General features: G+C 39.2%; 1 protein-coding gene and 1 long non-coding RNA gene across 4 annotated transcripts; one reads left to right on the plus strand and one right to left on the minus strand.

Moving 5' to 3' along the window:
• Window positions 1–116: 116 nt before the first annotated feature.
• LOC143890384 (uncharacterized) lies at window positions 117–12202 on the minus strand. The gene is made up of 2 exons (XR_013255182.1): window positions 11639–12202; window positions 117–346 (listed from the first exon to the last, which is right to left on the minus strand). It is a non-coding gene; the product is annotated as an uncharacterized LOC143890384 (long non-coding RNA).
• On the plus strand, window positions 7855–19732 carry LOC143890382 (senescence-specific cysteine protease SAG39-like). Of its 3 annotated transcripts, none has more exons than XM_077395032.1 (3): window positions 7855–8605; window positions 18074–18457; window positions 18985–19732. In XM_077395032.1, the coding sequence occupies exons 2-3, from the start codon at window positions 18094–18096 to the stop codon at window positions 19575–19577; spliced, it is 957 nt and encodes a 318-aa protein (XP_077251147.1). In that variant the 5' UTR covers window positions 7855–8605; window positions 18074–18093; the 3' UTR covers window positions 19578–19732. The 3 variants fall into 3 exon arrangements, with proteins under 3 accessions (XP_077251147.1, XP_077251146.1, XP_077251145.1); XM_077395031.1 differs by lacking the exon at window positions 7855–8605 and adding an exon at window positions 9588–9894; XM_077395030.1 differs by lacking the exon at window positions 7855–8605 and having other exon boundaries at window positions 18023–18457.
• Window positions 19733–20343: the final 611 nt, after the last annotated feature.

Below are 20343 nucleotides of genomic sequence, written 5' to 3' on the forward strand. Positions count from 1 at the left end.
GGTGGTGGTGGTGGTGGGGGGTGTCACGCCCCCTACCCGGAAGCGTGGAAAGGAGGACGCGACAGCAACCGTATGCCCATGATGGAACCACAAACATGCAAGGTCTTGAAACATAATTATAAATTCCATATACCAAGAATTTATTATAGTTTACCCACAACTAATATGATAAAAGGCCATCAAGTACTTAAAATAATGTCTTACATAATTCCCATATGAAATAAGTAAATTCCTCTCATCACTCAAAGTAAGTAAAAACTAACTACGACTGTCAAATTCTTTATTTCTCGAAATGGACTCCTATGAGTAATCGCCATTCCGCAGCAATCCTAAACCTCCTGATCATCTGAAAAGAACAGTTATATAAAGAGTGAGCTAACAACTCAGCAAGCAATTATAACCCTTATTTAGCCGAGACAAGCATGCTACAATAAAAAATATTTGGCGCATAAATCATTGAAGAATCCATTTCATAATGTAAGAAATATGCAAGCTTTTTAATAATCAATGAATAAAGCCGTTCAGTTAATTTTAGAAGTCATCCATGTTTCGATATCCAAAATAAACAATTAAGGCATTTCTTTGAGTTTCATAAATAATACACATTTGGGAAAAGAAAATAGTTGGAATCTAAAGTCATTGGAACTACCACCACATTCTATCCCTGTGACAAAGCCAATTTAGTAGGTCACCACTTTGTGGCAATTAAGCACGGTTCAATATCAGTTTAGTAACAATACCATATGACCAGTACACATGATCATGTGTCAGCATATTAACCCCCACTGACAGGGTTAGTTCACAGTCTGACTAAGAACCCATAAAACATAGTATTGGAAATCAAATGGTATTCAATGTGTAATACACCTTCAGTTCGAAAATCAGTAGCTTTCAGTACTTTAAAAAAAATAAGAATTTTGTATCGCTTGCATGCTTGACTCGTAGCGATTAGAATATGGTTTTACATTAATTTGGAATAAAGCACATATTTGAGAGAACATTATAACAAGAAGCTATTTGAGAGAGAGCTATTTGAACAATAATTGTAACATGAAAGCTATTTGAGAGAACATTATAAAACCTTGCATCCAATGATTGTAACAAGAAAGCTATTTGAGAGAACATTATAAAACAACTTTTGTATGAGTAATAATTCCAAAAGAAGAAGCAATCCCAAACAAATACTTACATACAATTCATTTGAAAACGCATAGGAAATACTGGAGAAAAACACTAAATAAGAGCAATAACCACTTACAGACAATCCTTCAATCCTTTTCTCAGTGCTTTCACAAAAATCTAAACCACTCTTTAAAGAGAGGTTTAATCTCAATTATTCAGAGATCGAAACCCAAAATCTTTAGCTTTGATTTCTCTCTCTCTCTCTCTCTCTCTCTCTCTCTCTCGTCAAAGTTAGAGTGTGTAGAGTATTTATAGGGCTAAATCCTCTTTCATTCTTTACTTTGTATTCACACTGGAAACATATTTCTTTATATATGGATCCTATTTAATTAATTATTTCATTTATACAAAGAAACCCAAGTGTATGGAACTCAACTAATTACAACCCAAAGTTCTCCACGTGAACTAAGGGTGTCAATTTTGGCTCGGGCTCGGAAGCTCGCTCGAGCTCGGCTTGAATCCTTAACTAGCCGAGCCGAGCCGGCTGGCCAAGCTCGTTAAGCTTAACGAGCCGAGCCCGAGTTAGGCCAGGCTCAGCTCGGCTCGGCTCGTTAATGCTCGTTAAGAATTTAATATATTTAAATATATATATTATATATTAATATATACACTAAAAGGGTTGTCCAGGGAGTGAAAGGGGAAGGCAAAATATGTCACTTCTTTTTAGGAACCCCATTTGTTACTTGGACCACCCCCCGTAGTGTAAAAAGAGTAGTAAAAAAAAACTAGATAGGGCTGCCTAGGGAAGATGAGGGGTGTGAAATTAATATATTATAGGATGATTGCCGAAGAAAATTTTCCTGTAACAGGTACTTACAATATAAAGGACATATGTATACCGGTTTACAAATTTCCTTTTTTCCAATGTTTTTGTAGTTCGCGAACAACTTGAGACGTTTAGAATGGGAGGTGAAGCAAACCCTTTGCATTCGAAAGATATCCGAACTGACAGCAATCCGGATGAATCCGATTGAAGAGGTCCCCTACCCGCAGTTCGCTTCAGATTTTTTCTCTGAAGATATGGAATTGGAATTAGACATTGGGATTTTATTGGTGGAATTGAGAGAGTGTGCGTGATAGTTTTTGTGCCAGAGTTAGTTCGGATGCTTTGTTTAAAATGGTTTCTGTAATACCCGGTTCCAAGTAATAAATTTTTTTTTATATATAGTTGTCCTTATTAAATTTAAATTATGGCTGTTTGTTTTCTAATGGGTGTTGTTATCAAAATTTAGCTTACAACTAATTGTTTGGAACGGGTGTCATTATCATAGTTGAGCATATGGGTAATTGCTTATAATGGGTGTCATTACCAAAATAAAGCTTGTGAATTTTCTTTGAAAGGGTGTCTTTATCAGTTGAATGGGTGGGTAATTTGAATGGATAGATGGTTTGGATTAGCCTAGTTAGCACATCATAATCCATAAACTATTGCTAGGACATCTTATTTTATTAAGCAACTAAGGAGTGACTTCCAATTTGGATTGCAAATGGACAGGTCAAAATTCTTTTTGATGTCCTTGCATAGCAATTGTAGCATCCGAACCATACATCTTGGAATGTTGCTGTTGGAAATGTTGTGTGACAACTGTGGCGTTTGGAAATTAGCTATTTCCTATGCTAATTGGTGGACTTTACTTCCATAGTTAGATGGGATTCTATTTTTGTTAGAATAAGAGAAGAAACCTATTGGTAGTGGCTGACTCATTTTGTTGTACCTTCTAATAAGAGTGCCTTATAGATGGTATGCAACTATGGAAAACCTCTACATGGAAAATAAGTGGTCGTGAGTTTTGGAAGAGCCAGGAACCTTATGGTTTCCCCTTCTAACCCAGCCTTTGCAATGGAATTCTTTGCCATTTGTTAATTTGTTCTAAGATCCATAAGCTGCTGAAATTCATCCGGTAGTTCCTTAGTCCAAGAAGACACTTCTCTGATCCATTTGAAGCCCTTGTTGTCCTCATCATCCGAATTTTGATAAACCTGCAAACATATTATACAAGTCACATTCTTGTTAGTGGATGTTCACAAATTGACTGAAGTTTTCTAATACCATTGGAACTCACCCAAAATAACTCCATCCGTTGGCAAATCGCCACTAATATAGCAGCCACAAGTTCCTAATCAGGCTGACTTTTTTTGCATTGGCAAACCAGTTTTTGGGAATTGTCTCCATCAACCACTACGCTTGTTTTGGAAGCATGTTAACAGTTGTGTGCCTTATTTTTCATAACCAAAATTTCGGGTAAGTGAAATTATTACAAACAGTTCTTATAGCTAATGTTCTTGGGTGTAATTCACACCCCAAGAAATCCTATATAACTCTAAGATTTTATATGATTTCAGCCACGTACTTTACTCCATATTTATCTAAGCTTTAGGAAGATCTTCTTCGTGGACCTAACCTTGCAAATGAAATTTTGGAGATTTTGCTTGAGGTAGGTGATCCTACTCTATGTCAGTGTATTATGCATATTTCATATACTTAGATTTGTTGCAAGCTTTTATTACAGTTCATTACATGGAACTTGTTTTGAAAAGGTTTCTCACTGTTCTCTTTTAGCATGTCATTCCAAATGATTGAATTGTCATTATCCCCATGAAATGCTTTAGTCTTAACATGCTTCCTTATCTATACAAAAAAAGAAAAGAGCTTTGTGACTAACGTGATTTTTGGAAACTCAAGTTCATGAAATACTATTGAAAAGCATTCTATATATGATATGGTTTCAATGGTTTGGAACGAGGGAGCCTTCAATGGTTTGAAACGTCTACAAAATTTATGGCACGGTATTGCAAACATTACATTGCTTCTCTCTGTATTTGTATACAGTTTTAGTATGGAATGGATTCCGCCAGTAAGGTTGATCTCTGGTGGGGATCAAGTGCCCAACCTACCAGTGGATGAGTACACTGGACGTGATCACGTAGACTGATCAAATTTTATCTGCCCGTAAGGTTGATCTCGGGCGGCCAGTAGGGAGTCCTCTGGCTATTGATAATATTACATTGCGCGCTTTTGGACCTGTGAGTCCTACGAATGAGTGTTCGCCTTGGGTTACGCTACTTGCCAATAAGGTTGGAAATTGGCCACAGAGAAGACTGTTAAGTATTTGATTTCCAAGTGGAAAAATGCAAAACCAAGTGTTTGAAAATATATATTCTTTGTTATTGATTTCAAAGTGGAAAACTGCATAACCGAGTGGTTGGAATTGTTTTTGTAAAAACATGTATTTTTCTTATATAGCTTATGTAGAAATGATTTTCTTGATTCTTATCAATTTCTGCATTGGCTAAATTTTATGGCATGTTACTTCTTTTCCGCACTAGCATTGTTTTCGTTTTCCTATTAGCTGGCTTGGATTTGAAAAACCGGCTGGGCTGTTAGCTCATTATGTGGTTTAACAATTTTCAGATACAGAGGAGCGACAATAGACTTGCTGAGATCAGGCACTTGGATTGGAGCTTAGGAAATTTCTTGCTTTCTTTCATTATTCGAGTTAGAGACTTTTGTTACTTTATTAAGGTGATTGTCGTCTAATAAGAATTGTTTGAATTTAGAACTATGGACCTAATCTATATATGTATTTCATTTGAGCTTTAATTGAGACTAAAATTTCCGCATTTATTAGTTGCTCTGAATGTTGAGAATAGTTGATTGTAAAGGAGCCTTGCATGCTTGTGGGGGTGACCCTATGGGCGTGCGGCGGCTGTCACGTGCGCCTTACCTCGAATTCTGGGTTCGGGGCGTGATAGTTTCGATCGATGGTTTCTTGGGAGCTATAAATTATTTTCGGACTGGAGGGAGATAAACACAAGCTAAACAAATCTGGAAAACTCCAGAATTTAAGGAGGCCTAACCTGAAAAACGCATTCTGAGCAAATCTTGAAATTTTCAGAATTTCGGGGCGGGGTTGGGTTTCCTCGTCCCCCTCTGGATCCGCCCCTGGTTCCTAGCCTTCAAGTCTTTCCTCATTGTTTCTACGCAAGTTGTTGTCGGTCTGCCCCTACCTCTTTTTACTCCATCAACTTGGCACGAGTCACTTCTTCTCACTAGAGCATCCAAAGGCCTACGTTGGATATGCCCAAACCATCTTAAGCGGTGTTCTTTCATCTTCTCCTCAATTGGTGCCCCCCCTCGGTGTTTTCGGTCTGCCCCTACCTCTTTTTACTCCATCAACTTGGCACGAGTCACTTCTTCTCACTAGAGCATCCAAAGGCCTCCGTTGGATATGCCCAAACCATCTTTTTTTTTAACCCGGAAATTGAATAGCCCCTGGGCGGATCGCCAAGAATATATAAAAAGTGTTAGTCAATACAAAGGAGGCGGAGCCAACTAGCCTGGAGGATTACAAATAGAAAATGCTAGCAACCAAATAACCAAAATTGGGCTAGGGGGAAGGGGCGGCAGCCCGAGGCACCAAATTACAGGGAGCACAAATCCTAGTGGATTCTTTTGCATACCTTGGTGGAAGGTCTGATGTTAGGGAGGCCGGCAACATCACATCTAGCAGCCCCTCTGGAATGGCGAGGCATATTTCCCCAGGACGAGTAAAAGAGGTTGTTCTTGGAGGAGCATCCGAAGTTGGTGAGGGAGTCAGCTACATAATTGCCTTCTCGATATTGGTGTTGGCAGCTAGGGGAGAGGATAGCAAGAAGATCTTGAATCTCTTTCCAGAGGTATTGGATGGCTCAGGGGATTTGGCCTTTGCTAAGGATGAGGTCAATTAAAACTTTACTGTCCGATTCAACTATTATCTTGGGCACTTTAAATGCCGAGTAGCATCTAAGCCCATCCAAGAGTACACGAGATTCGGCACCATGTTGGATCCGATCTCATAGTATAGGGAAAATGCGAGGATGATTTTTGCATTATGGTCTCTGATTACTACTCCACCCCCGGATTCACCCGGGTTGCCTTTTGAAGCTCTATCAATGTTAAGCTTAAAAAAGCCTTTTGGAGGTCTTTTCCAAAGAATCCAACTATCTTACTGCGAGCAGGAAGGGTTCGATGGAATCCCAATTTGGGAAAGAGAGAGTTCTTCTAGCAGATTGGGAGCTTTAGGGAAGCCATCACTGAAGAACAAGCTTTTGATTCCTTCAATAATAAGACAGATAATCTTACTTGGATCATTGTGCTTACCTTCCATTTTTCGGGAACATCGTTCTTTCCAAATTTCCCTGGATATGAAAGAAGCTGAGATACCGGAGAGAAATGAACAGAAAGATTTCCTTTTAGCGGCAGCCGCCCACCACATGAGGATTCTGGCAAAGATCCCTTGGGAAGGAATCCAGGTGATGTTCCAAAGGCTAGCTAATGCTGACCAGATACTAGGGGCTAGATCTCCATCGACGAATAGGTGATTAAGAGTTTCTTCCTTGCTGGACGAGTAGCAGGAGCATTTGGAAGGGAGCTGGACATGGCGAGATTTGATTCTATCGTCTGTAGGGAGGGCCCTTTGGAAGAGTTTCCATAGGAAGCAACTGATTTTGGGTGGTAGGTGTTCCCAAATTGGGCTGGCCCAGACTTGAGGTTGAGCTTTAGATCTGAACAGGTTCCAGGCTAAATTTGTGTTGAAAGAGCCAGACAGGGCGGGGCACCAGATCAATTTGTCATCTGATTGGGAGAGAGATGGCTTGGAATTGATTAATGCTTGGAGGATAGAAGGAGGGAGGTGGTCACATAGCATCAGCAGGTTCCAGTGCCCAGAAGGGAGGATCAAATCCTTAATGGAGACGTTGAGATCGATGGATTCTTTGTGAAGAGCAAAGGTATGTAAAGGGGCGCTTCCAATCCAGAGGTCAGTCCAGAAAGTGATGGAACCTTGTCCAACTACCCACCTGGCATTAGCAATCCAATTTTCTCGGACGGAAAGAATTTCCCTCCACATTTTAGAGCAACCCTGGGCAGGTTTTATAAGGTTTAGGTGATGGTTGCTGCAGTAGATGGATTGCATGAAAGAGTTCCAAAGGGAGGAATTGGCGTGGAGATGATGAAGAGCCTTGAGTCTGAACGCTGAACATAGATCTGCCATGGACTTGGTGGCCAAGCCGTTGTAGACACCCCATTTTGACCGTGCCCTATACCTCCATGTTTTGTGTTTAACTTTCTCAAATCAGTGTGTTAGGACCCTAAATTACACCTTAGGCTAGCTTAGGGTCCCACCAAGGTCCCTGTAAAATTTCGTCAAGATCCGAGCACGTTTGCCTAGCAAACAAGCTAAGACAGTGTCGTAGTGCAAGTTCATAAGGGTGGCGACTTAGCCAGAAATGGGGGTGCGCTGGAACCTGAAAAGCCAGTTCCAATTTGCTGTGGTGGGCTGTCCAGGGAGATATAGGGGTATGCGGATTAGTGTGTAACAAAATTAGTTAGGGGAGAATCTTAGGAAGCTTCCAAGCTTCCTAGGTGGTTAGTCTTCTTTTGATCCCAGCCATTGAATATAAGAGAAAATTTGAAGGGTGAAGATTAAATGAAGAGAAGATATTTTTCATAAAAAAATTCCCTTTTCTTTTAACTTGGCCCCCCATACTAGTATAAAGATTATTGTAATACATTACAGGTGGCTGTCCAAGGAGGATGGGGGGCGAGTATATCATTTCCTAATATAAAACCCCATCGAATTAGGGCTAAGAGGAGGCTCTTCATTTTCTTCTCCTAACAGAGGAGCTGGAATTTTGGCAGCTCAAGAAAAAAGAGAGAGAGAGAGAGAGAGAGAGAGAGAGAGAGAGAGAGAGAGAGAGAGAGAGAGAGAGAGATTGCAGAAATCGAGCAGAGACGGGAAGAGCCATCGCCATCATCCTTCTTCTTCTTCTACTCTTGTGCCACCGTCGAACCCCAACTCCCTTTTACCAGCAAAATCCATAGATTCCGGCCCGGAATCTGATCATCTCCTTCCCATCCCAGCTACACTCCCAACCCCATTCCATCTTCTTCCCCTAAACCCATTTCTTCTTCCCTCATTAAAACCCACATCTACCTTCCCCATTCCATCATCTCTACAGACCCGAAACCCACACCCCACCATCTTGCCCCCATTTCAGCCACCGTTTCCACCTACTACCTCCACCTCCACCTTCGAGCCTTCACCACCTCTTGAATCCAACCTCCATTGTTTTTTTTTTACCTCCATTCTCCGACCACTACGGCTGGAATCTGGTGAGAAACCACCCTTGAATCCAGCCCCATCAACCATCACCATCCTCTTTACTGGATTATACCCACCTCTATCAAACCCATTTTCTAGAAAAAGGCAGAGAATGAGGATTTGGGAGAAGAAAGGAGGAGGAAAAGAGGAAAATGAAGAGGGTTTGCGACTACCAATGCTGATCATCGCCGTTCTTCATCAACCCATTTCCATCGAAAGGATTTACAGAGAGTGCTAGAAGAAAAAGAAGAAGAAGAAGAAACAAGAATTCGAACACACAGGTCTACAATCCCAAATAATTTTCTCATTCTCTTCCTTTCATTCTTTGTCAATATTCTGTTTCTCGTACTTCCTTGTGATCTCAGTACTGTGCTATGCAGTTACGGTCTTGGTGTCTGATTTGTGCTTACATAGGCCCATAATCTGTTTGATCAAGTGCCTATAAGAAGATCTTTGTATTCTTCATTGTTTTTCATCCTAAGCTTTCAAGAAATTGATTCTCTTCCTCTGATTAGTGGTTTATGTTCAAACACTTAGAAAATTGTGTCATGACCATTCTAATGACTATTGTATAATCTGTTTTGAGGTTGGACCTTGCTGCTATGATCAGATAAAATTCGGATAGGACATTGCTCTTAACATCCATTGCCCATTCTTATTGTTGCTTATTTCTTTTGTTTAGTACCCAAGAAGATGAACTTTTGAGGTTACAGACATGATACATATTTCTGGCGTAGTATAAGGAATGCAATGATTATTGGTTCTTTGTATTCTATTGGGTTTTGTTTTTCTTGGAGGAATCAGGGTCGGGATTGCATAACGATCATTAGTAGCTGTAGACACCCCATTTTGACCGTGCCCTTCACCTTCCAATTTTATGCAAAACCCCATCAAATGAATGAATTAGGGTTCCAAACTTCATCCTAAGCTAGGTTAGGGTCTCATCTAGGTCCCTGCAAAATTTCGTCAGAATCCGAGCGCGTTTGCCTAGCGATCGAGCCGAGGCGGTGTCCTAGTGTAAACCAGAAAAGGGGGTGAATTTATCCTGAAGGGGGGGGGGCGAATTTATCCTGGAAAGGACGCGGCCTGGGGCAGAAAAGACACAATTTCTTCGTGCTTCCATCAAATTTTTGCGCGAACCGCGCGCCTATCAAAATGGTAGTGCAAATATCCGCACCAGCCTTTGCCTATAAATAACAGTTTAATCTTCATTTCTCAGGGAGAATTAGGATTTTTCTAATCTAAATTAGAGAGAGAAAGAAAGAGAAAGAGAGATAGAGAGAAAACGAGAAGGCTGAAGAGAAAATGAGGAGGATTTTGTTGTCTTCTCCGGCAGATCTAGCCGGATTTCTGCTGATCTCCGGCCATCAGAGGAGAAAAGGAGATTTGATAAAGCGCATGGTTGATGAGAGCTAGAGAGAAGCTGAAAAGAAGAAGAAGATTATAAAAGGAAAAGGAGATCTGGAAGTTTGCTTTAAAGCAAGAAGAGCAAAGAGGATCGGACATGTTTTCAGGTTTCTTTTCCAGCTTCTTCTTAATAGCGTTCAGGAGCCTCTAGATCTTAGCAAAGGTATGTATGAAATCCTCATTTGCCTGATCCAATTTGTGTTTATAAAATTGATTTTTTATGATACAATGTGGAATTGATTCAAAATTTTGAGCTAGGTTCTTTAGTTTAAGTTTATTTTTCATAATAATTTGGATCGATGCCCTAATTTTTTATTAGATCCTCTCATTCCAGTTTATTTTGTAGTATAATTCGGATTTTGATCCATGATTCAACCTTGAGTGTTTTGATTTCGGCATATTCTAATTTTTTTTTAGCCTGAACATGATCTGGTACACTAGGTTTTATTTGCATTATGAGTTGGATCCTTTTATTCGAAAAAAAAGAAGAGAGCAGAGTAGAGAGTAAGAGAAGAGAGAGTTGATTTTCAGGCCAGTACTTTAGATTTTGCCATGAAAGCTTTAGATTTATTCTTCTTCTTAGGTCTTTAACTCCCTTGCCTTCGGCAATTACTTCCGGCAATCGCCATGGAAACCGATCAGAATCCAGCACTTCAAGAGTTAAATTCTTTTCAGCTATGGATTTATTTTTTTTATTTTTTCTTTTTCTTTTCTTAAATCTCATTGTCATAGTCGCTTTAACCGGTGTCTAGTGATCTCATTAAATCCAGCAAGGTTGCAAGAGCCCTGGTCAAATTCATTGTTCCTGCAGGTTCAGAGCCTTCTCCTTTCTTTGATTGGTTTTTTTATCAAGATTAAACATATGGTAGAGATTGGGAGGGAAGAGATGGCTGCAACAATAGCGATGGTTTAGAGTTCCTTTAAAAAAAAAAAATGTTTAACCACAGAGAAATTCAAGAGGAAGAAAGTTCAGTTGAGAGGAGTAGGGAGATAGAGAGATTGGAAAGGGGAAGGAGCTGAGGTTGTCTCCCGCGGTTGAATTTTCGGTGGCCGCGACTCGCAGCACGGTACCAATCCATGTTGCTGCCCCTGTGTTTAGCACAGATTCAGCCATGTTGCTGCCCCTGTGTTTAGCACAGTTTTAGCCCGCAAATCTGCCTTATTTTTGGGCACAAATTCTGTACATTTCTACTCACAATTCACTCCCAGTTTTTACACATTTTTGCTCATGATTCAGCCTCAGTTTTTTTAGATAATTTTTCCCATGTTTCAGCCCATTATTTGAATCAGCTCCTGTTTCGGTCCCTGCTGAATCAGCCCCTGTTCTTACCCCATAACAGCCCATGTTTTTACCCCATAACAGCCCCTGTTCTTACCCCATAACAGCCCATGTTTTTACCCCATAACAGCCCCTGTTTTACCTCATAACAGCTCCTGTTATTACTAGGGGTGTTCATTCGGTTTTAACCGAACCGAATAACCCCAAAATTAATAACCGAAATAAATTCGGTTAGCTTAAATCATTAACCGAAACCGAAACCGAAATTATATTTAACTGAACCAACCGAAACCGAATTTGTCATTCGGTTAATCGGTTAGTTCGGTTAAAACCGAATTTGTTTCTGTAGACTGTTGAGAATGAGAAAACAAGTTGAAGTCTTTATTACAAGACCAGCCGGATTCCGGCAATCTCGCCGGATATGATGATTCTTGGCCGGAAGAGAAGACAATTCGATCGTTGTTGATTTAAAGGGTGAAAAGAAAATAGGAAAAGTGACGCATGGGATTGGAGGAAAAATCGATGATTTAAAGGGATTGTGGCTAATTTTTAGGGAAGGCTTTGGTAATAAAGGAAAAAAATGACCAAAGTTTTGTAGGAATAAAAGAAAAAATGAAGATTAAAGTACCTGGAATGGCTGATTTTTGGGGATGAAGAGTCGTGTAGATAGAGAGGGAATAAAGGCTTTCATAATAAACATGAAGAGTTGTGTAGGAATAGGGATTTGGTAATACTTGCGTGTGTGGAGAGAGGAGTGCCACGTCGCAGCAGCTGTCACCACTAAAAAATAACCCTTCCCGCTTATTATACTATTATAGTAGATAAATTGAATTTCAAATTCTCTTCTCTCTATCCTCTCTATGTCAGATGTCAGGTCTTAGTTGACAAAGAAGACACTAATATGCAAGATTAAAAAATGGGGTGTTATAACTTATAATATACAAATGGTGTACTCTCGTCAGATGTCAGTTCTATAGCAAACAAAGAAGAAAGAAAGAATATATATAAAATGGTATGTAAGATTAAACAATGGGGTGTTAGGTGTAACATGTAAGAGCATTATTTTATGCAAGAGCATTATTGGACTGCAGAACAGAAATAATTTTTATACAACTAAACTAATACAATTCGGTTTTTCAGTCTAACCGAATAATTTGTTGTTTAAACTGAAACCGAAACCGATAACCGAAAAATACAAGATTTATTAACCGAAACCGAAACCGAAATAAAAATAACCGAAACCGAAACCGAAATATAATTCGGTTCGGTCGGTTCGTTCGGTTAAAACCGAATAGTGCACACCCCTAGTTATTACCCCATAGCAGCCATGTTCTTACCCCATAAGTCAGCTCCTGTTTTAACACTGTTCAATTCATTAGTTCAGCCCTGTTTTGGTTTAGTTCCCTTCAATGGTTCTGTTTGTCTCCTGTTATATTCTTTAAATTCGGAATTTTTGGCTCCTCTATGTCACAAATTTGTATTAAAAATGGTTACGGTTTCAGATTTTGGTGTAAAGTAATGATAAGGCTGAAATGTGTTAAAGGTTGTTGGCTCAAGATAGGGAGATGATCTTCCACATAAGTTTCTTTCTTATCTCAGGGAATTGATATCACGGCAGCTTTGCTTGAATTGCCTAAAGTTATCTTGTTTTGTTCATTTCAATGACAGTCACACTCTAATTTTCAGTCATACAAGTGTGCTTCGAGCGAAGTATTAGTTGTAAAATGATTTGATGCCTTCATTGTGATTGGCAAATATTCATGAGTTACCACATTAAACTTGTTTGTGCCAAATGTTTGAACTCAAACCATTAAATTTTGATATTTAGTTGGACAGCTTGTTTCTGAACTTACTAGAGATATGACAATCGGTTAAAGCATGAATCTGTGATTTAAGCTAGAGTCATTATCGTGTCATTTGTAATTGGGAAAACCCTCCTTAATTAAAGTTTCTCACTAATCCTATTCTCAAGCTTGAATTACAATGGACCTTACTTTGATTGTGCTTGTGAAGGTAAGGGTCAGTAGATATGCTTTGCAGCAGTATGTTCAAGTTACATATTTTAATAGCTTGTTAAACGCTCAATTGAAATTTCAAGACCTGTATGGATGCAAGCATGGGTATTTGTTTCATGCTACTGTCATCAAGGTTATTCTTAAAACGACTGTTTTAAGCCTAAATGCATGTTGCCCAGCCCTTTGTTTTCTAATTTCGGATTTCTAAAGTTTAAAATCACCAAAAACAAACTTCTCAATCTTGTAGATCTCGTCGAGCCGGTCAGTTCGACATATGGCGGCCCAAATTTGGCCAAAAGACGAGAGTTATGCCCGTTTAAAATTCAGTCCACAATGCTGTTTTTGTAATTTTTTTAGAAGTTATCGTGTCGAATAATTTTTGGGCTGCTTCTGATCGGAAGTGTTCAAAACTGTCAACTGGAAAAGTGTTCATTATAATATCTCCTAAAACTGTCTTATTGAGCAAATATTTCCATAAATGCATTTTAATATGTCAAAAAATGACTTGCAAGCTTCAGTTTTTCTGAAACAACTGTCATTTCTGCAACAGCAGCTTGTTGGCCATTTTTAGGCTATTGGAGGTCTGTTTCGTCCGAAGCCATACAAATAAAAAATGTTCTTCAAAAGATTTTCTAATACTTTGTCCTTGACTGAATTTTTCCAGAAGCGATGTTTTAAGTGTCAAAACTGAGCCTGAACTTTCAGTTAAAACACTAATATGTCTTTTAATGGCGATGGATAGGAAGAGGCCATTTTCCAGCCACTTCTGGCCAGATCCAAACAAAGTGGTCAACTGAGAGAATGTTTCTTATGCTAAGATCTACAATTTTAATTATTAGAGTTTTTGATGGTTTTGATGTTTGAGGGGTCCAAAAGTCAGTGCAAAGTTGCATTTTTCACATTATATGTCATAATTGTGCTATTTCTTGAAAATCATGGACAACTTGAGCTCTATTCAATTTTAATGATTGTTTTGAATGTTTTGAGCTTGGTAACAAGTTTTAAATCATATATTGAATAATATTCATGAATTGTTTGGCAATTTTCTACCCTTTTTGGTGAAAATTACATGTTGAGTGAAAATTTCATCTTTCTTTTTTTTTAGATTGTTTTGAGCCTATATTGATTCTAATGCTTGTATTGAGACATGATGAGCATGCTAGCAAGTCACAAATCATATATTGATCAATTTTCATGATTTACTTTATATTTTAGAGTCTTATTTGCGAAAATTGCCTATTGTGTAGAGTGCTTTCAATTTTTTTTTATGCTAAATGAGTGGAACTCGTGTTATATGTCAACCTAGACATCTAAACTTCTAGGATCACTTCCAAATCATGTCCAGACCTTCCAAATTCCATGAGTCTCATTTTAGGGGACACACTTTGTCTCATTAGAATGTTTTCCTTTTTTGGAGACAAGTCTTGTCTCATTTAGAGAGTTTTCCCTTTAGAAGGCTTACCTAGCCTCATGTTAGAGCCCTCATTTTTAGAGCGAGTCTTTGACTCATTTGCCCTCCCTTATAGAGCAATAGAGAGTCTTGGACTCATTGGTTTCTCATTTAGAGTTGGTTATCCTATATGTTAGGAGTTTGCCCCGTAGCCTTTTGGTTCGTCTGTTAGATATGAGTTTATCATTTAAGATGATTTTACCTACTAGGGATCTTAGATCATTTTCATTGTTCTTGGGACACCAGTTACTTATTGTGGATCGTCTCTTTGAGGCGTTAGTTGCTTGTTCGGGGTTTTTTCCTTTGGATTTAGGGCTTTACCCTAGTTTGTGGTTGTGCTTGCGTGTTCCCTTTAAGATTGAAAGCATTTAAAGGTCCAGAGCATTGGAAAAGCTTTAAAATCCAAAAACATTATAAATTTGAAACTCAAAAACATTTGAAAACTTTAAAAATATCAAAAACATTTGAAAAACATTAAAAAACCTTAAATCAGCTAAAGTGTTGAGTTTTATAGCATATTAGGAGAGTTCGTTTCGAACTACGTTGGCTTGATCATCTTTTACGAGGTACGTAGTGCAGCTTGGGATCCACATCCCAAGTCCAGCCAAACCTTTAAAAATAAAACATTTCAAGTTCTCCAAAAATACAAAAATTATTCAATATATATATATATATATATATATTTTTTTTTTTTTCAAAAAGATCTTCCCCTAGAGTTAGGAGTTTGTCCTAGCCGTTTGTGATGTTTTAGAGTTAGAAGTCTGTCTTGTTTGTATTGATATGGTGTGTCCTGTCGTGTGAGTGTCCCTAGAGTTAGGAGGCCTCGAGTCGATCGGTTAGACGTTTAGTCGAACCGATGGCTAGACTAGGAAGCATATAGACAGCCCATGATTTTCATTAGGTTGCACAGCCTAGATACACATAGGATGTAGGGCCCACTTGCATTAGCTTAAGGCTAACCAACTTGCATTAGTTAGGGCATACAGAGAGTCCTAAAACTTACAATTCACATGAACTTGAGCAATTGTGTAAAAAGCTTTAAAAATCAGTCGAGTCTAGTGGATCGAGTCTAGGATAGCGGTTCTAGATGGTTAGGCATCGTAGTTTAGAATAGGTCATCGAACTACGTTGACTCCGATTCTTCCCGAGGCCGGGATACGTAGAGCAGTTGGGATGGACGGCCATCTTGGTCCGAGTCAAGTCCTGCATTAGAGTTTTAGGGTTTGTCTTGTCTTGTCATGTATAGAATTGATTTGTGTTTTTATGTTTTTATGTGTTTTCTCATTTTCTTGTACTGATACTATACCTTTAGTTGCAGCTTGCATGTGTATGTCCACCAGAACTTAGACACCCATTAGGCAGGCTCTGTTCACTTGTTTTCCCGGGAAAGGAAAAGAAAATGTTTTCCGGGAATTTGACGTGGCATTAGGAAAAGAAATCCAGAGAATTTGTGCAGGAAAAGGTTTCCCTGGACAGTTTCTGGACAGTTCACTTGCGCAGGAAAAGGTTTTCAGGGAAACTGCTTGCCCTTCTTTTTGCACTAGTTTTCCCGGGAAACGAAATCCAAGTGTTTTTAGTCAGAAATGAAATCCCAAAGGGGGGGGGGTGGGCTTTTCCATGTCATTTTCTGACTTATTGTAGAAATTCCACATGTGTAATTCTATTTTCCCGGGAAAGCAAGTGAACACCAGAATTTTGTCTTGTCAAGGTCTTGTCAAGGAAAAAAGAGGCTGTTTTCAGGGATTTGCTTTCCCGGGAACGCAAGTGAACAGAGCCTTAATATCTCTATAATCAGTCATGATTAATGCTTCACTACATTGAGGTGACTCCCTATATGGCGTAGGGGTACCATCATTGATAGATATGGCCCAACCATTTGATTAGTCGTCCTTTTAGATATTTTTTTGGCAAGAAGATCCTACCAATTGACGGATCCTCACATCCAATAACTTGTAACTTTTTTTTGAAAGCCTATAATTTGTAATTTTTTCCTCACACTCAGTAGTACGTAACTTTTTTTCTCATTGAACCAACGGTTCACACTTTTAACATAAAAAATACACATTATTGGGCCAAAGGATTGCACAGATGGCTTTATTTTTGGGCTAATAGGAAATCCAAATTGCAAGGCCTGTCAAATGAACTGGTCAGATCTATCAAAGGGGGCACCTGTACTATTTATAGGAATACCCCGTGTATGTAATCTGTATAGAAGGGCACCCGTACCATTTCTAGGACACCACTGGTGCAATTTTTAATTGAAAAATGGTATCCCCTCTATTAAAGTTTGGAATGTCACGATGTCTGTTTGTACATTGTGTATAAAGAGTAGAAGTAAATCATATAAAACAAATGATATGTGTGTAAAAATCACGTCGAAGAGATATCCGATTTCGAACGCAAAATGGAAACAATCACAAGAATCACAAGAGAGCACCAATACAAAAAGAACACACAAATTTACGTGATTCGGCACAATTAATGGCCAACATCCATGGGTGAGATCACTTATGTCACTATTAGAGAATAGATAACAAGATTACAAAAGTGGGATTAACACAATCCCGTAGACTCCTAATCCTCTTTGCTATTCTATGGACAACCTTCTATCTCAAGCCCTTTCTTTGTACAAGAAAGGAAACCCCTTTTATCTCGACGAAAGGAAATCATAGAGAGAAAAACCATCTCACATTCTTCTCTTCCTACATCCGAGGAAAGAACACCAGCAAGAGAAAATATTCTCACCCTTTTTCTCGTATCTCCTCTTCTCTACACAAGAGAAAATCGGAACAACACTAGTGTTCTTCTCCACCCTCTCTTTCAAAGAGATGCCTTCACTTCTATTTCTCATTTTTTAAGAAAACCCATGCTGTAAGAGAATAAGCGTGCACCTCTTTCAAATCTGAAATACAAATTCCACTTGTTTTTATGCATGCATGTAATTTTCCCAACTGTTTTGGGAAACAAGCCATATCACAACAATATGGTTGGTGCCTTTTTTTTCCTCTCAACTACCAATTTGCAACCACCTCCAAACTTCTGATCTGACGGTTAGAATTATCAGATCAGTATGGCCCATGGCCCATCCATGATTGGGCTCACTGAATTATTGCCGTCTATACTTAACAAGGAAAACAAAAGGCAACCGGATAACTCCCCTGTTAAGACATTTCCTTATCCCTTCTGTCGTTCTCCTTACCCAGCCTTAAATTAAATTGAACAACGTCTCCATAAAGGACCGTTACGTTAAAAAATTACAATAATGGGAACCTCTGTAGAACCTTATAAATAAGAAGGCTGGGCCTTCTGGACTATGTGACAGAAGTAATAACATGAAACCAAATTGGGTGGTTGATTATCTATACAAAAAGTTGTCACTCTCCCTATCCAAATCAGATCACTTGCCCAGGCACGTAGCATGTCAATCTCACCACCACAATAACAATAAACTATACTAAGAGCAATGAATCCCTTCCAATCTAATCTCTCCTTCTATATAAACTCAGACCACCTTACATTATCACATCATATCATCTACAATCTCAGTACTCCATGGCTTCAACTCACCAATGCTACTTGGTGGCCTTCTTTGTTCTAGGAATTTGGGCTTCTCAAGCCATGTCCCGCACGCTCCCTGAGGCGTCCATGTCTGAGAAGCATGAGCAATGGATGACACATTACGGTCGCTCGTACAAGGAAGCAACAGAGAAGGAGCAACGTTTCAGGATATTCAAGAGCAATGTCGAATTCATAGAATCTTTCAACAATGAAGGGGACAAATCCTACAAGCTAAGTGTTAACGAATTTGCAGACCAAAGTAATGAAGAGTTCAAAGCCTCTCGTAATGGATTTAAGACATCCTCAACTAGGGCAGTGGAAAAGGCTTTCAGTTTCAAGTATGAGAATGTTAGTGCAGTGCCATCTAGCATGGACTGGAGAAAGAAAGGCGCTGTAACACCCATCAAAGACCAAGGACAATGCGGTGAGCTTTATTATATATAGTTTCTATTCAGTGTTTTTTTTTTCAAAAAAATAAAAGAAAGATAAAATTGGGCAGTGATAAATCGACTCCCAAATATCTTAAATCGACTCCCCATGTGTCTTTTTCTCTCCTCTGGGTTAGAGAGAGAAAGACACATGGGGAGTCTATTTAAAATATTAGGGAGTCGATTTATCAATCCCCATAAACTTTATTAAAGAAAAGATGATCACAAGTGCACTTAAGGGGGAGAGATGGCCCCATATATATAAGTTAGCTCTAGAAGCTCCCAATTTGGCAAGGCAATCGGCCAAATCGTTGGTACTTCTAGGTACGAGAAAAAAATGAGAAAGCATCATGCATACAATGATCTCTAGTCCCATCCAATAGATTGGATCTCCACGGACTGACTTTAATCCCTTTGACCCACAACACGATATTTCTATCTAGTACTTCTTAGCTACAAAAATGGTACCTCACTTTGTTATCTAGTGGTTTCTAACTTCTAATGAAATGTGGAAAATATATAGGAAGTTGTTGGGCATTCTCAGCGGTTGCAGCCATGGAAGGAATTACCCAACTCAGGATGGGTAAATTGATATCTCTATCCGAACAGGAAGTAGTCGACTGTGATACTGGCGGTGTGGATCAAGGATGTGAAGGTGGTCTCATGGACGACGCCTTCAAATTCATTCAACACAACAAAGGCCTTACAACTGAAACAAGTTATCCTTACAAGGGAGTTGATGGGACTTGCAACACCAAGAAAGCAGCTACCCATGCGGCAAAGATCAATGGCTATGAAGATGTGCCGGCCAATAGTGAGAAGGCTCTTTTGAAGGCTGTCGCAAACCAACCCATTTCTGTTGCAATTGATGCTGGTGGATCTGCCTTTCAATTCTACTCAAGTGGTGTCTTCACTGGGGATTGTGGTACCCAACTCGACCATGGTGTTACGGCTGTGGGTTATGGAAAAAGTAGTGATGGGACCAAGTACTGGCTAGTAAAGAATTCGTGGGGCAGTGCGTGGGGTGAAAATGGATACATAAGGATGCAAAGGGATGTTGCCGCTAAGGAAGGCCTCTGTGGTATTGCCATGGAATCCTCTTATCCAACTGAGTAGTAGATGATACTTCTTTCGGTTCCTTATATCCCTTCTACTTATGTCATTTCCATTTGACAGCCTTGTTATATATTTTATGTAAAAATTGCCCAGCGGGAAGGCCTTAAAAGTAGTTTTCTCTTGTAATTCTAATAATATATGGTTGTTTATGTTTATCCAATCCATCACCTTTTTTGACAGAAAATGTCGAAAAACTGGGAATAACTGCTAGCAACACGGGAATTCCGTTTGGAGAAAAGCACGATGCCATCTATCGTGACGCGAGTGCAAGAATACAAAAAGGAGAGCATACCTGGGTCCTTTCGAAATGAAAATACTAGTCTGATTCTGATAAAGAACTCTTTTTTCTTAAAAAGGAGAGCATACGTGGGTCCTTTCGAAATGAAAATACTAGTCTGATTATGATAAAGAACTCTTTTTTCTTAACCCAAAGAAGAAGTTTCGAATAGGGACGAATGGCGCCTTACTAATAGGGGGATCGGGCTCGTAGAAACTCAAATCTTTCATCTCCGGGTCGAGACTGCTATTATTGTTTGCGCACAAAAAATGCAAAAAAGAAAATAGAGTGAAAACAACCAAATCGTCATCATTTTTGCTCCCGCCTTTATTTCCAGCATGGGGCCCATTTGAGAAGTGTTTTCTAAAATGCTTTGTAGTCAACCATAACCTGACCCAATTTTATGGTAAAAGCTCAAGCCAAATTCTGAAAAATCGACCCGAGTTTCACCCCCAAGTAGATTGCCCCCTCTTATTCTAACTTATGATT

Source organism: Tasmannia lanceolata, unplaced genomic scaffold (assembly GCF_043159265.1).
Source record: "Tasmannia lanceolata isolate RefF3 unplaced genomic scaffold, GAP_Taslan_0.1 ptg000013l, whole genome shotgun sequence".
Taxonomy (NCBI): domain Eukaryota; kingdom Viridiplantae; phylum Streptophyta; class Magnoliopsida; order Canellales; family Winteraceae; genus Tasmannia; species Tasmannia lanceolata.

What these genes read in the sequence shown, in the direction of transcription:
- LOC143890382 (XM_077395030.1), top strand. Translation starts at nt 18,028, where the DNA reads ATGGCTTCAACTCACCAATGCTACTTGGTGGCCTTCTTTGTTCTAGGA. An exon ending in CAAAGACCAAGGACAATGCG is followed by an intron (nt 18,458 to 18,984) that starts GTGAGCTTTATT and finishes GAAAATATATAG; the next exon opens with GAAGTTGTTGGGCATTCTCA.